We start from the raw sequence: 15661 nt of genomic DNA on the forward strand, positions 1-15661 counted from the left end.
TTTTTTTATGGCATGCAGTTTATTTCTTCACAAAAGTTTGCAGGATTGCCTTTGCAGTTAGAATATTTACTTCACTTTGGCTTTATCTACAACATGTTTGCTTTTTTAGACATTATTAATGACCAAAATAATAGTCAAATAATATCACGTTTTCTTGGGACGCTCCAAATCCCATGTTTCTACCCAGAAACCAAAAGGAAACCATATGTATGGATCTGTATATGTACAAACCATGTATTAACCCTGTTTGAATATTTTTGCAGTTTTAAGTGTTACTCCCAGGCTGTAGTCGCAGTAGCCTTGAATCGAGCTGTTATCCGAGGCAGCTGTTCAGTCCGTCAGGGGCCAGCGCCAGAGATTAAAGTCCTTGTCACTCGCTACCTCTCTTCACTCTGTGTTTGAGACAGAACACACGGGTCAGAGGCTTAAACAGGACTGTGGGTAGACAGTCACCTCTGGCTATTGCTTTTCAGTTCACCAGCTACGACCACTGCTCATCGATCTGGGCGCAGGGCCAGAAACGCGGCCCTAGTTGTGTGATCAAACACACATTCACTCAAGGGAAAAAAAAAAGACAGTTGAGTGAAGAAATGTCAGTTTCACATGTGTATCGCTTAGATCAGCCATTGAAAACGGAGGAACATTGTCCTTGAAGTGGTAGCGTGAGCAAACAGATAAATGCTCATTAATGTGTAAATCACAATAAAGCTTCTTAAGGGCTGATAAAGAGCTATACAATGGAGCCCACCACTGAGATCCCTCTCAGCATGGGGCTCCTTCTATCGGCTAAATTGCTTCATCAGACTGAAAGAGTAAATGGCTTCTTATCCGGAGAATTACAGCGAGCAACAAGTCTGTGCATTCTTTCAAGGATTTAGTCCTCGTGAAGTTACCTCGCCTCGGTAATGTTCGGGTTACCAGAGCGCTGAAGTGAAATGTAAGAAAGACTGTGTGTGTTTGACGGAATCGCAGCTCATGAGATTTGTCACGGCCGAATAAAACTGTAGAACAACGAGGTCATCTTCTGTTAGATTCTCGCTGATGGAATATCAGAACCCAGGAAAAAAAATGACATAAGTGAGCTGCCGGCGCTTTACTTGCAGGACATAGCTCTGTTTGTAGCTTAAAATATGGGCTCATTTTTCTGTTTTTGTAATGTTTTTGACTCCTACATAATCCACAAGGAAATGCAACATAAAAATAAAAACAAATCAGCAGGAAGAAATGAAGTACAGTACATGTTTCTTCAGAAAATAGATAAAGACATTGTCTGAATGGCCCAGTAACCCCCTGGACCGTCTGTTTTCATATCGACTGAAATTTAGATGTACATCCACAGAGATTAAACTGAAAACAGGCTTATGAGTTGAAACACGGGTAAGTCTGTGTTGAATCTATGCTAGCCGCTGTAGTTGGCTTTCTGCCTTACATAAACTGTAGGGCACACTCACTGAGGAAGGAAACGAAACTGGACTGAATGTCAGAGGATGCTTGTGAAGTTACATCATCCTTCAGTCGAATCAGGGAAGGATACCTGGTTAGTGATAAGACCCAAAACGCAGACAGAATGCCTGTGTGTGTTTTTATTCATCCATATTACGACACAATGCTGAAGTTTCTAAGCTACAACAGGGTCAGCAGTGTTTCCAAAAGTTGAAGGGATTGTAAAATGTCTTTTTTTTAAATTTTATATAACCCTTTGACAACGGCTGTCTCTCTGGCACTGGGTTTTGCACTTTACAGCATTCAAATTGCTATCACTCCTGAGCCATTTGCGCTGTCTACAAAATTCGAACGGCATCGGGAAGTTGAGATCCTGAGCTTTCCAACACTGTATAACACTTTATGGCAGCTACGTGGGACTCTATTACAAGTAGAAAGGGACTGTTACAGAGACATCCACACAGGCTCAACAACATCTGGAAATAAAAAATTTGAAGCCATAATGTGGATACTGAATGTTCAAGACCAAAAAGCATGTTTGACCAGATGTAAAATAGTTGAAAGGGTTTTTTTTGCAATCTCAAAAAGTTTTGTTATGGACATTTACCATTGTTTCTGATAATAAATATGCTAAAAACTTCATTTTTTTTTTCTTTTTACCTAAAACACACTGTTTTAAGCTTTTATTATGTATAATAATGATAATTAATAGCCAGATACTGAAAGTTAAGTTTTTCATGAAAACAAAGGTGCAAAAGAATTGGCGCAAAAAACATTTTCTGACACTTTTTTATTGCATGGAAAACATGAAGACACCTAGGTGGCCTGTTATTATGGCATTCTTAAAGGGGTTAACCAGGCAAGACAGATTAAGAAAACATTCTTATTTGCAACCGTGGCCTGGCAAAAGGGAGCTAGAAAAGGGAGCTTAAAAAAAAAGATTAAAATTAAACAAACAGGGCGATCAAAACACAAGAATAAATTCCCATATTAATTAATATTTAGGCCTAGCTAAAATACATAAAACACCAAGACTAACAGGACAGGCTAGCAGCAGAATGCCAGGTTAGTGTGGATGATAGATGAAATATAGCTAGAGTTATACAGAGTAGAATAAAAATGTATTCATGTGAACAAAGCCTAAGCTCTCAGAACAGAGAATAGTCAATATCCGTCCATCCGTTCAATGTCAGCCCTGAGCACACATGGAGCCTATAAATCTATAGTCTTAAAACTGACTTTTCCTGACCCTCCCAAACCAATTTTAACCTTCACAATTAAATTCCAAACTGCAGCTGGTACTGAAACCCTGCAACAACCCCATGTCCTTAACATCCTCAGATATTCAACATGATTTACTCTAACTGAAATTTTTGCATCTGTGTTGAACTCCAATTCTCCCGTTCCAGCCACATTACCTGTTACAGAGCAGCATCATGATCTCTAAAAACAGCACCTCCACTGACCTTGTTGAAGCTAATGTGTGTTTTGAGGTCAGAGAGCGCAGAGGAGTCATCATCTGTTAGCAAATTAAAGCAGAGGGGTTTCCCTTTTAATAATAATTTACCCCTGTCTCCCGAGTGCTGTTTAACGTCACTCAGCATCTCCTTTAACATTATGTCAGAGTCTGGGAGGCTCCTGCTTCACGTCCCGTAAATGTTCAACCGCTTTTGAAGTCATTAACAACGAAAGGATTATTTAAATGGTACAGCGGGGACTGGTTCCTGTCAAGATTTGAGTGGAATAACCTGTGTTCACCTTCAAGACATCAGATAAAAACACATGCCTGAAAGTCCTCGTCGGTGTACCTACACAGTGTCACAGGTTAGACTAGAAAGCTGCTTCATCGCGTTCTGAACCTGGATATTTTTTTTTGTCTTTTTTGCACAAACATCTGTTTATTTTGTGACTCCTTTGTTTCTTTGCTCAGATAAAATAATCCGTAGAAAATAAGTACATTAGTGCAGTAAAGGTTACATCTCCCAGAGGGTTCTAAACCAAAAAAACATTGCTGATTCCAGCCCGTTTAAGGCGCACGTCAACACCTACTATGTTCACATTTTTGTTGGCCTTTGTGGATTATTAAATCTGCAACCTTTAGTTGGGAGACAACCACTGAAAAAACTCTGAGCCAAAGCGTTGGAGTGTTTGCCCTTTGTGCTCGGTGATTGTGGTCTGGCTCTCTCACCCCTCTTGGAGGTTGAAGCAGTCATCAGACTCGTCCTGACTGTGGATCAGTAGAGCGGTCCAGACTGGAGACTCCACATTAATCTCACTTTGTCTGTGTATGTGAGAATGCACAAGTATGTCTGAACGTACAGGATGTGTTTATGCAGATACCCAAGAGAAGTTCAATGATATCAATGAGTCAGAGAGAAGAAAGTGAAAGGATTAGCATGTTTTATAATATCCATTATGTAATAACTTGACAAAATGTGCCAGAAATGTAAATTATTCACTTAATATTATAATAAACAGTCTGAAAAAAATGTCCATACATATCTATATAGCCACATCAAAGCAGTAGCCAGATCCAGTTGTTCTGTTATTTAGCTTATAAATACAGCCAAAGCCTCATTCATTCTATTATTTCTAATAAGGCTGATTATGCAGGGGTTCTTTTACAGTACTCCTGAAAAGAACAGAAAAAAGCTTCAACTTATTCAGTGCATTTGGTAGTGCTATTAAAATTGTAAGTCTCATAATTTCTAGGAAACATTCTGTTGCAGGCTCTCGATTATCTTGTGGTTTATTATACCAGGTTTCTGTTTAATTCACTAGAGTTCTTTAGACTTGGGCTGTGTTTAATTTTTTATTTTTTTGTCCAGATGATCCAGTACTCTATTATCCATATTTCTGTTCTGAATTGTTTTTTTTTAATGCTGTTTACATAATTGTGTATGTGTTTTCCAGTTGTATCTGGACATTAAAGTCCGTGAAACCCACATATACTGTTTTTCAACAGTTATCAATATCACTGATTTAACAGGTCTGTTGTACAGGGGTTGGACAAAATAATGGAAACACCTTCACCTCAAGATGATAATGCCCCAATCCATACAGCTAGAATTGTTAAAGAATGGCATGAGGAACATTCTAATGAAGTTGAGCATCTCGTATGGCCGGCACAGTCCCCAGACCTCAACATTATTGAGCATTTATGGTCAGTTTTAGCGATTCAAGTAAGACGTCGATTTCCACCGCCATCGTCTCTAAAAGAGTTGGAGGGTATTCTAACTGAAGAATGGCATAAAATTCCTTTGGAAACAATTCACAAGTTGTATGAATCAGTACCTCGGAGAATTGAGGCTGTAATTGCCGCAAAAGGCGGACCTACACCATATTAAGTTATATTTTGTTGATTTTTTAAGGTGTTTCCATTATTTTGTCCAACCCCTGTAGATGCATGGGTAGATGGATGGTGATATACCGATACAGAGACATAAACCCTGGCATATTTATTGCTGTCATTAAAGTAATTTGCACTGTTCTCCAGGTGGTGAGTCGCGTTGCTGCTCAGCAGGGCTTTGACCTGGACCTGGGCTACCGGTTGCTGGCTGTGTGTGCGGCTAACCGAGACAAATTCACACCCAAGTCAGCAGGTAAGACACAGACTTTTCTTAACGCCAGCTGTTGCATGCACAGACATCCCCTCAGTGACTGCAGCCGACTTGCAGACAGTAGACAGCATGTAGCGCTTTGTTTTTCATGTTGCATTATTGACTTGTTCGTCGAAAGAAACCATTTTGTGGCCTACAGTCATGATCTATTACTCTACCCACGGCATGAATACACAGTGTAGCTGCAAACTGTGTTTTGGGCTCAGAGGATCTCATTATGTTACTGACTTAATTTGGGAAGAGTTGTGTTCAATGCTTAAATTTGGGGTTTGGAAATTGTTGCAAACCACTGCAACCACAGACATCATACACGATGCCCATAGAACATTATAATGTCAGATATTTTTAGTTCCCATTAAACATTAATGTGCTATTGAGATGAGCTTCCCGGGTGGTACTCTCACAAAAACAGTCTGCTCAACAGCGTTCTCACTCACACTCCTATGCACACTGTACACACACAGCTCCTTGTACTGCTTCTCCTCAGACATTTACTTATCAAATGCAATTCTGCCCGATCCACATGTCCACTCCTGCCCTCGTCCAGTCCTGCAGAAGCGGTCTGGTCTCGTACATTTTTCAAAGTGAAACCGGCGGAGGTGGGAGAGGGAAAAGAGAGGAAGATGGATAGCACGAGAGGTGTCACTGATGTGTCTTGGAGCACTCACTCTGCCTGACAGAGGCCTGACAAAGCTGTAGTCATCCAGTCAGAACACAGATAAAGCTTTTTTCAGCAGTTAAATAAGTGGGAGTAGCAGGAGTCAAATATTTTGTTTAAACAGTCAGATTTTTCTTCTGTTGGCTTGTTTGTCTGACATGGCAGATATCTCATTGTTTTATAACGGGAACTGCTCTGACAATACTGACAGAGAAGCTCTGAAATGTTATCCCATAATTCCTCATACAAGCTGCAGTGTGTTGCAACTGAATATGTGGAGGCAAACAGGCAGAAATGTATCAGATTCTGCAGTTTCTTTTTCGTATGCTGCTATGAAATGAACATCTGCTGAAGCTAAATATCCTCTTTCAGTTGTGGTGGGAAGCATCTTGTTGGGAGGAACTTAAGTGGGCAGACAGACGTCAGCGTACGATATTGATTGCTGTATTTCTCTCTCTGTCTGTGTTCCTGTGTTGGGATAATGTGATTGTTGTCCAGGCATGGCTCGGACTGGCTGGCTGTCTTGGCCGACTGACAGTCAGAATCATCTTCAGGCCCGGCTGATGGTTCTGGGATCTAATAGAAGACGGCACTGGGTTTCAGGAAGGGCTGTTGCGCAGTGGACAAATGGGAACTGTAGTGTAATTACACGCAGGGAGAAAGGAAGGGGGGAGGGACAGGAGATATGATGCAGCCAGTCATCAAACGAGACAGGCAGGCTGTCGGGGTGGGAGGCAGATGTGACTCAGGGCAGATCTTACTCACCGAGCATCCATCTTACCTCCCTTACAAGGACGTCTGTCTGACAAAGCAGACGGGAGGGCGACACAGGAGACGTGATGCACACTCCAAGTCCACGCTACATACGTGCACTCACACAAAACAAAAGCTGCAGATGAAGGGAGCGCAGATCTCTCTCCTCTGCCAGCTCTGTCTTTGTGGTCACATGTGTTTATTTTTACTTTTTTTTCTCTGCGTGTTTGATTGTGGATCTAATTGTGCAGCCACAGCACAATCTCCTGACAGCCTGCACGGCGACAGAGGGCCGCAAATCTGACACCTGAGAGCTCAGACGAAGCCAAAAAGGAGTCTGGGATGCTCTCTGCGGGCTCCTCGGGGAGGGGAAGAGCCAGACTGTTAAGACTGCAGATCAATCCCACAGACACTTTCTTTCATAGCAGAGTTAAAGATGACATTGATAAAGCAATTTCTGCTTCCCTTCTTTAACAAATCAACAACTTGAGTGGCTGCAAAATTCAGTTTATGTGTTATATGGAGTCACAGGAGTGCCAAAATAAAGAATATGTCTGTAAATGTGCAAGATCATAAATGTTGAAATATTGAGAGGAGTAAATAAAAATACGTCAGAAATTGGCAGAGCAATAGTAAAAGCAATATGGGAAATAATGGAAAAGGATAAAAGTAAAGAAAATAAGTTATACAAAAATACTGTAAAAAAAAAAAAAATTTGTCAAAAATGAAAAAATGCAGTAATGCATATACCATAAATAATGTTTGTGTAAAAATGCATAAACAAATACACAATAAATGAGAAAATGGAAAAAATACAATAAAATACAATTTCAAATTATTATTTGTAATCACTTACAAAATATAAATGCATTCATTCATTATCTGAACCCGCTTTATCCTCACTAGGGTCACGGGGGTTGCTTGAAGCCTATCCCAGCTACTTATGGGTGAAGGCGGGGTACACCCTGGACATTTCGCCAGTTCATCACAGGGCTGACATGTAGAGACAATCAATCACTCTCACATTCACACCTATGGGTAATTTTTAGATTAACCAATTAACCTATCAGTGCATGTTTTTGGATGGTGGGAGGAAGCCGGAGTACCCGGAAACAACCCACGCAGACACGGGGAGAAAATGCAAACTCCACACAGAAAGGTCCCACCCCCCGTCAACTGGTGTTGGAATTGAACCCAGGACCTTCTTGCTGTGTGAGGCACGAGTGCTAACCACTGCATCACCACATCGCCCCAAAATATAAATAATAAATATATAGGTAAATACATTTTTGATATATAAATGAAAATATATGATTATTAAATGAGAATATATAAATATTCTTTTAAAGTTTCACCTTCCACATCGACTATACATTTATTTATACCATCTTAACTCATGATTCCATAGTTTCTTACATGTTTTTAGTGCTGTCATTGCTGCTGATTGTTTAGAAAGATTTGATAATAAAAGCTTTTTGGCCAGGGAATGGTCAGTAGTTAAAGAATTACATTTTCTGTTTATCATGTCATCCTTTTACATGTCTGAGTTCCTTTTTTTGTGTCTTGGTAAATTGACTGAACAAACCCCCAAATGTCCGACACTGCTCTCTTGCTGATCTATAAACTGTAAACCGCAGCCTGGTGAGACTTGTCCAGTGAAGTGTAGTGATTTTCAACAACAGCCGGCTGCTGCTGATGAGCTGTCTGGAGATTGTGGCCCTGCAGTGTGACCCAGAGGATTATTGTGTTGCTCTAATCTGGAATCAGCCTGTGAAGAGACTTACCTGCTGTTAGATAGGCTAGCTAGCATTAGCACTGTTAGCTCTGAGGACTGGCCACTGGTGCAGCATTAAAACAGCTATCAACACTGCACTTCTGACATTTAGCTGACAATCTGTAACACTTCTGAGCTTTAATGGTTGTACAGTCTCCACTTGGTGAACCGTTTGTTAAACTAAACATTAAATGTGTCTTATAAATCCTCTTAGACTTGTTTATGTTTTGCCTGCAGTAATCTGGAGTCTGCAACAAGCAGACTCCCAACTGAGAGGTCCATTAGATAATAGGCACTTTGGTGGCTTACAAAGACACGCACAGCCCTAAAAGACCCTCAGCTGTTGGGTTACTGTGAACGACAGCAGACAACAAATCAGATTAGCCATATAATCTATCAACGGTTTCCTTCCTCTGTGATGCTACTACTCTATCACCAAGCTCACACCAACAGCCAGTGAGTCAACAAATAATATTTTCATGCCTATTATTAACTTCTTCTCTATATTCACTGTTTGTCTAAAGGCTCGTCTTCTGTTTAGGCTTTGAATGGATTAAAAGTAAACCTTAAATGTAACTCAGATTGTTTTGTGTTATGTTTTCAGCATGACTTGACACGCTCTGGATAAAGTTAGATCCTCCTGGAATGATAGCTATGTTTTTACAGACCTGTAATGTTTAAAGTGATGCAGGTTGCTGCTTGTTGTTCCTTACACTCAGTAGTAATGATTCAGTCATTTGTAAAGTGTATTATTAACTCACAAACGAAAAGAGCTACAATTTACACAAGGAGTGAATTGTTACTCTTCCATAAGACTCGACTCAGCTCCCTCATAGTTAGATTTGTATCAACTTGGATTACCGGGTAAACTGCATCTGAAATCAACTCGTGAGAGTATATCATGGTTTGTGAATTTCCCCACCCACTCATGTCTAACATAAGAAAAAAATATCTCTGAGCAGAAGTGCAAAATTGCCAAATGGTCTGTCAGTCATCAGAACGTACTCAGAGGGTGATCTGGGGTTTCACATCAGGAAAACAACCACTTTACTGTGTTGACAGTGACAGAAAACTTCCAAGGTGTGTCTCCGACTCACCCCATGTCCTGTGCAAAATATACATAGAGTTCACAACTCCCATAATTCACCAACCACAGCAAGAGACTGAGAACAGACAGATGCAACACAGGTCATATGAAGTATATGGATCTTTAACTGCTTACACTGTTAAAATCCAATAAGTAATGTAAATCAAATAATGTACCATGAGTTTGGATTACTTATTCAGTAGTTCCCTCATGAAAGTGTCTGTATTAGGGCTGTCAAAATTAATGCGTTAACGCAAATTAATCCATCATGATTAATTGGATTAGACATTTTAACGCAATTAACCCATCTGCAGCGCAGACTGACTCTGAATGTTTCTGCCAACACATTTGGGTCAGTCTGTCCAAGTAGAGTTACCGTCATGCATGTGCAAACGGGCAGGTGTTCCAGTAGTGACAGGCAGCAGAACTAATCCATAAAGATGGAAGACACTAAACAACACATTGGCCCTCTGGATGGAAATATGAGGACAAAAAAAAGCAAAGATGGAACAGTTGTTTCAAGTTGTTTTGTTGAAACTGTTGAAGGTGTTTAATAAATGCGTTAAGTGCATATATATTCCCTTCTATCTTGAGTCTGTTTGCTCATGCAAAATGAAACGCGATTAGTATAGATTAAAAATGAATATTTAATTGTGATTAATCTAAATTAATCCACAGCAACCTTGTGATTTATCTGATTACATTTTTTAATTGTTTGACAGCACTAGTTTGTATATATTTGTATATTTCTTGCACTACTCATTGCCTATACACCAGTGTCTGGCTCAACTATGGTTAACACATCACTGTAGGTGTTCTTAATGGACAGTGTTATTTCTTAGACAACCATTTAAACAAAAAAAAAAAAAGATTATTCATCCTTTCAGATTTTTATGTCCCTTCCAGAGGACCCCGGGGTTGTTGAGGATTGTTGGCTCCGTGGGTGCATTTGACCAGTCAGAGCAGGAGGGGCCTTATGATAAGAAGGTGGCTTTCCTCCATTCCTGTTTTTAAGTAAATACGTAAAAGCAGATGACACTCCAGTAGCTCTTTCTTGGGTAATTGATTTGATTGATCAATGGAAGGCAATCAGTGCTGAAAGTTTTAGCCACACTGCCAAATAAATAGAGCCTGGACACATGAATAGTGCACTTAACCATTTCTAATAGTTTATTAGTAACCAACTTTGCTTGGGTGCATATATTAGGTTTTTGTGGTTATGACACATTGTTTATTTCATTTCTTGGTGAATGACTGTTTCCGTTGCCTACATCCATCCCAACAGCTCACACATTAGATAACATCCGCTTAGAAACGCAAACTTCACATAAGCACACAAGCATGTGCAGGTCTTCTATACTGAACCTTTAACCTTGTTTCTTTTTTATTTGATTTGATCATTTCATTTCACATGAGCTGGACCCAGTTACTGCCCAACACTGAACATATTTGTGCCTGCCTTTAAGACTCACAACAGTCTGACACAGCTCCCACTTCTGTCTCCATTTACTAGATCCTGATTGATTTTCTCACCCTGACATCTTTGTCTCTCGCTCCCTCTCCTGTTGTTCGTCTCCATTGTTGAGCTGTGTGTGTAGAACTAGAGGAAGGTGTAGGCCTCTTTTGTTACTGACCCAATCAACCTTACAGACTTTTATATTTAATTACTGCTGAGTAAGAGCAGCTCTCTGAATTATTAACAGGAAACAGGGTTTATTTTTAGCAGACGGGCCTCTCCTCTGACACTCTCCAGTGGTTCGCCTTAGATGATGAAACCCCTTTGCAACCTAAAACTACCTTTAGAACTTCGCTAATAAATTTATAGAAATAAAGCTCACAGGGAAACACTTATTACGGCGCTGCTTTAAACAGCCACTGGCTGATTTAATCCTCTATCACTTGGTGTTTAATTGGTTTGGTTTGTACAGTTGCAAGTAAATTCATTTTGGTAATATCCCCACTGAGGCGGCAGTGCAGTTGCACTCCGAACACTGTAGACTTTGTTCTTGTCAAAACCGGATGAGCAAATGATTTAAATCCTCCTTTTGTTCAGGGTTGACTGATCTGGCACCCACACCTCAGGACTCAAGCCCCCCCCTCCCCCTTTCCTTCTCCCCCAGGGGTTTTGACACACCCTTTTCAAGTGATATTTCTGTCCAACAATGCAGCTGTTGTATGTGTTACATTTATGCGTGGGATATTTTGTGAAACTGTTGATGACTGAGTGTGTCTGTCACACAAAGGCCACACAAAGACAACTTCCCTCCGCTTGTCAGGAGGCCAGTGGGCTGTTTCCCTTCCTCAGCCGCGCAGCACATCTCCACTTACTGAAGTGAATAGAACAAAGACAGGTCACATCAGTTTGGTCCAGCGTTGATGATAAATCGCATTTTCATTGATGTTGCGAAATTAACTTTAGCAACATTGCAAGCTGCCTGAATCGCAATGAATATAAAGGGTTTGTGCAAAAATTTCAATTATTTTTGAGGCTATTAAGGACAATTTTGAAATTTTCGATAAATAAATGGTATCTTGAGTGTCTTTGTTTAGTTATTAAGAAAAAGGCCAGGATTGCTGATCATTTTGCCATTTGTAATTTTCCCATCTATCATACAGACTTAAAACAGCACAAAAATGAAACATAGAGAGAAGCAGAATGCACTCAAACAGAGAATAGGTTGTCACATTTACACATTATTGTTTTATTTAATTGCAGCCTTTTCGATGATATAATTGCACAGGATGACACTCAGGTTAGATTAATTTTGCAGCTTTTACACAAATGGAAAATAAGAAAAAGAATAAGAATGAATGAACTACTTGTCCTTGGTTATTCAGTTCTGCAGCAAAAAGACATAAGCGCTGTATGGCTAATATTCACCAGTGCATATTGAACAATGTTACTGCACATCATTCCCTCTTATCTTGCAGTCTTAGTTTGTTCTGTCAGATGTTTTTTTTTGGCAGACAGATCCAGGCTAAGTTATGTTAGCAGCAGGTGAAGAGAAGTTGAACTCCAGTTCACCCTGGGTGTGCTTTCCCCTGGTTGCACTCTTCTGTCTGCTAGTCTTTTACTCTGATGTGTCTTGTTAGTTGGCTTTCCAAAGAGGCGTCTGATGTTTTCAGGTTAGACTGTCCAGCAGGCAGGAATCCCCTCTTTGATAAAGCTGATGACTTACTACTCGCCTGCCTTTGAAAACATTGATCATGTGTCTTCCTCTTCTCTTCCTGTGTTTTACTTTGGCTTGCGGCCAGCCACAAACAGCCGAGCGCAATAAGCCCCTCCCCTTTCTGCAAGTTTGCAACCTGAGCTCAAAAGCTTTCTGCCCTTCCTGACAAATTGCTGGATTATGCATGTGTGCGTTTGAAGTGTGTGATGGCATCTTAGAGAAACAGGGCGATGGAGCAGTAGACATCAATAACAGACGCTCACCACGGAGGTGAGAAGCTTACAGTAGGAATATCTCGCCTTCTCTATCTCTAGTCCTGTTTGTCTGTCGGTTCGCTGTCTCTCTTTATCTCCTCTTCTCATCCTCCCTCCTCCTCAGCTGTCTCTACTGCTCCCTCTGTCTGTTTCTCTCCCCTCCCTCCCTTCTTCCTCCTCCTCCTCCTCCCCTCTGGTGTCTCAAGAGTGTGTTGGAGCCGGTAGCAGGTACAGCAGGAGCCCATTAGTGCCGAGCCCTCCTCTGATTGGATAAGCCTGAGAAACCGGGAGCACTGCCTCTGAATAATTGATGTGCATTGTGCAGACGCTGGACAAGGGGGGGAGAAAAAAAAAAAAAAGAAGAGAGACAGATCAGAGAGCAAGGGAGGAGAGGAGTGAGCAAAGGAGAAAGAAGAGCAGAGCAGAGAGGAGAGGAGGAAGTAAGAAAAGAAAGAGTGAGCAGAGTAAGGGATCTGTGCAGAGAGTGAGAGTGATAAGGCGCAGGCAGGAGGCTCGGCAGCAGCCAAAGCTTTGAGAGTTACCACTGGCCTCTGCGGGAACAGGAGCATTTGTGACACTTGAGTCTTTTCTCTGCGCTATGAGGGGAATGAGATGAGATGTGCAGGGACTTTGCTTGGCTCTGGGTAAGTGCTGGTGTGTGTGTGTGGTGTGTGTGTGTTTCTCCTGTCCACGTGTGTGTGTGCATCTTATCAAAGTACCATTCGAGGAAGTGCGTTTGTACAGAGTGAGTGGTTAACTGAGGCCAATTTGATTAACATCTAAAGCACATGCATTGTAAACTCTGACAACTAATACAGCCTCTGGTGTTGTTTACGTCATATTCTACACTTTTAACCAGGTTGAAGCCGCAAATCAATCCCCTCTTGCACTTTGTAAATTGTTGCATTTGTAAATTAGGCCACGTAGGCTTCTATTAATGTCTTTTAGTGTGATTGTCATCCAAAGCGCCGGCTTCTCGCTCAAGACAGGATCAGGACAGATCAGCTGACCACAGGTTGACCTACATGCAGGACTGTCATAGGGTCAATCTGTGGAGGGTGTGTGTATGTGTGTGTGTGGATGCGTGCACATGCTCTACCACTGTGAGGACCAAATATCAGCTTTTAAACGTAGCTGATAAGTAATCCATTTATGGCGGCAGATCTGTTCTACGCTTTGTGGGCCCTGAGGTTTAATACTGAGCACTGTCTACATGGCTATGTTTGGTTTATTTAGCATGAGGCTGTTTTACTGTTGATAAACTTCTCAGTTTCTTTCTCCATTAATAGAGGAAAGGAACCAGATAATGCTCGAATTAATACACTACAATCTAATATTTGGCATTTTTCTTTAATTATTACTCAAATGTATAACTTAATAATGCAAATTGCTTCTTGTATCTCTATTGATTTGCTTTGTGGATTGAAATTACACTTTACACTAACAAAATTTTTGACCTTTATGCATTTCAGACAAGACATAGACCAATTAATAGGATGTGTTATGAACTATTGTCATTGGCAGAACTTGGCTCTAATAGTGACTATGTGTCTTGTCAAGAAAATCACTAATAGAATTGTCTAGATTTGACAGATTCTTTGATTTTCAACTCTAGATTTGTTCGATTATTGAGTATGATGTTCAGCGATCATATGTCTTAATTTGTAGAGGTTGAGTTCAACACTTAGTCCACTCTCTAGTAAAGTCTAAAATCTCACACTATATCAGCTTTTAATTGGTCAATGTCTGTTTTAGATCCTGCAATGCAAACCCTGATGCTCTAACAGATACTTGTCGTCTAAAGTCTTGGTCTGTTTTAAGAATAATATATGAGTACATTGAGTAATATTATTAATATTGATTGAAGTATATGTCTTTTCCCACTTAGTAAATCTTAAAGCTGGCTATTTTACATGCACTTCAAGTTAAATTACTGTCAGAGATGCTGGAAATGATCACACATTTGAAAACTGCATTTAAGAAACAATGCGTGGGAGTGTGATGTGCCTCTGTGTCAGGAGAAGAGATGACCTACTTTTCCACTGTGGATTCTTTTTTTAAGTTGTCGACCTGTGCTCGGAGCCAGATCCTGACGGTCTGTCCACTCATTAGGAGTGAAAGAGGGGAGGGGGAGGGGGAGGGTAAAGGGTGACGAACCCTTGATCTTTTAATTGAGCTTGTAGTTTTCAGTATTAAAGAATGGATTCCACTCACTTGAGTTTTATTCTCTGTAAACAACGTGGAACCATCTTTGGTGGAGTTTCAGCAGCACTTCCTGTTAGCCTGATAGAAACCACTGAAACCTTCTGCGTCCTACTCCCCCCCCCCCTTATTTTTTGGCCTTCCTCTTTTTGAGTCCAACGCTTTGTTTTTATGACTTACTCGTACTTGCACGTTTTTGTGATCTCTTGAGAGTTCACTTCCCTTTAGACTGCTTCAGTGACTCATTCATGACATTTGACGATGAACTGCATGTGCCTACATTTGTTTTTGCAGCTTTGTTCCATGAATCACCCCACCCCACCGAAAGCAAAGTAGCCAAGCTGAGTTTTTACTGTTTGAGAATTAATAAAGGTAACTGATATCAGAGAGGTGAATCTCTAAGCCGCCTAAGGCATTGTAGAAGGAGGTGTTGTAGGAAACACTTGTTAAAACCTTCTTAACACCTCAGTGCTCTTGTCATGTCTTCGACTACTACCCGTGATTAATCCACTGTGATTTCTTCCATAACTAATTCACCTGTAATAAAGCCACTGCAGGAAATTTCATCACTTTTTAATCATTGTCTATATTATGAAACAGTCGCCCCAGGAAATCTCCAAATTCTCAAATGTGTTTTTCACCCTAACGACTTCATTGAAGGAACAACAACATAAGATGAAAGACATATTGTGGAAGTTGT

At 40.6% G+C, this 15661-nt stretch overlaps 1 protein-coding gene across 4 annotated transcripts in view; it reads left to right on the forward strand.

The window, feature by feature from the left end:
• zmiz1a (zinc finger, MIZ-type containing 1a) overlaps positions 1–15661 on the forward strand; it is a 150200-nt gene that overhangs the window by 107729 nt on the left and 26810 nt on the right. For 2 of the 4 annotated variants that reach the window (XM_030155484.1, XM_030155486.1), the window contains exon 6: positions 4940–5045. In XM_030155484.1, the coding sequence (XP_030011344.1) occupies positions 4940–5045 (106 nt within the window). Of the gene's footprint in view, positions 1–4939; positions 5046–12663; positions 12776–12978; positions 13404–15661 lie in introns of those variants that run through there. The other 2 variants (XM_030155488.1, XM_030155487.1) reach the window with 2 other exon arrangements.

Source organism: Sphaeramia orbicularis, chromosome 15 (assembly GCF_902148855.1).
Source record: "Sphaeramia orbicularis chromosome 15, fSphaOr1.1, whole genome shotgun sequence".
Lineage (NCBI taxonomy): Eukaryota > Metazoa > Chordata > Actinopteri > Kurtiformes > Apogonidae > Sphaeramia > Sphaeramia orbicularis.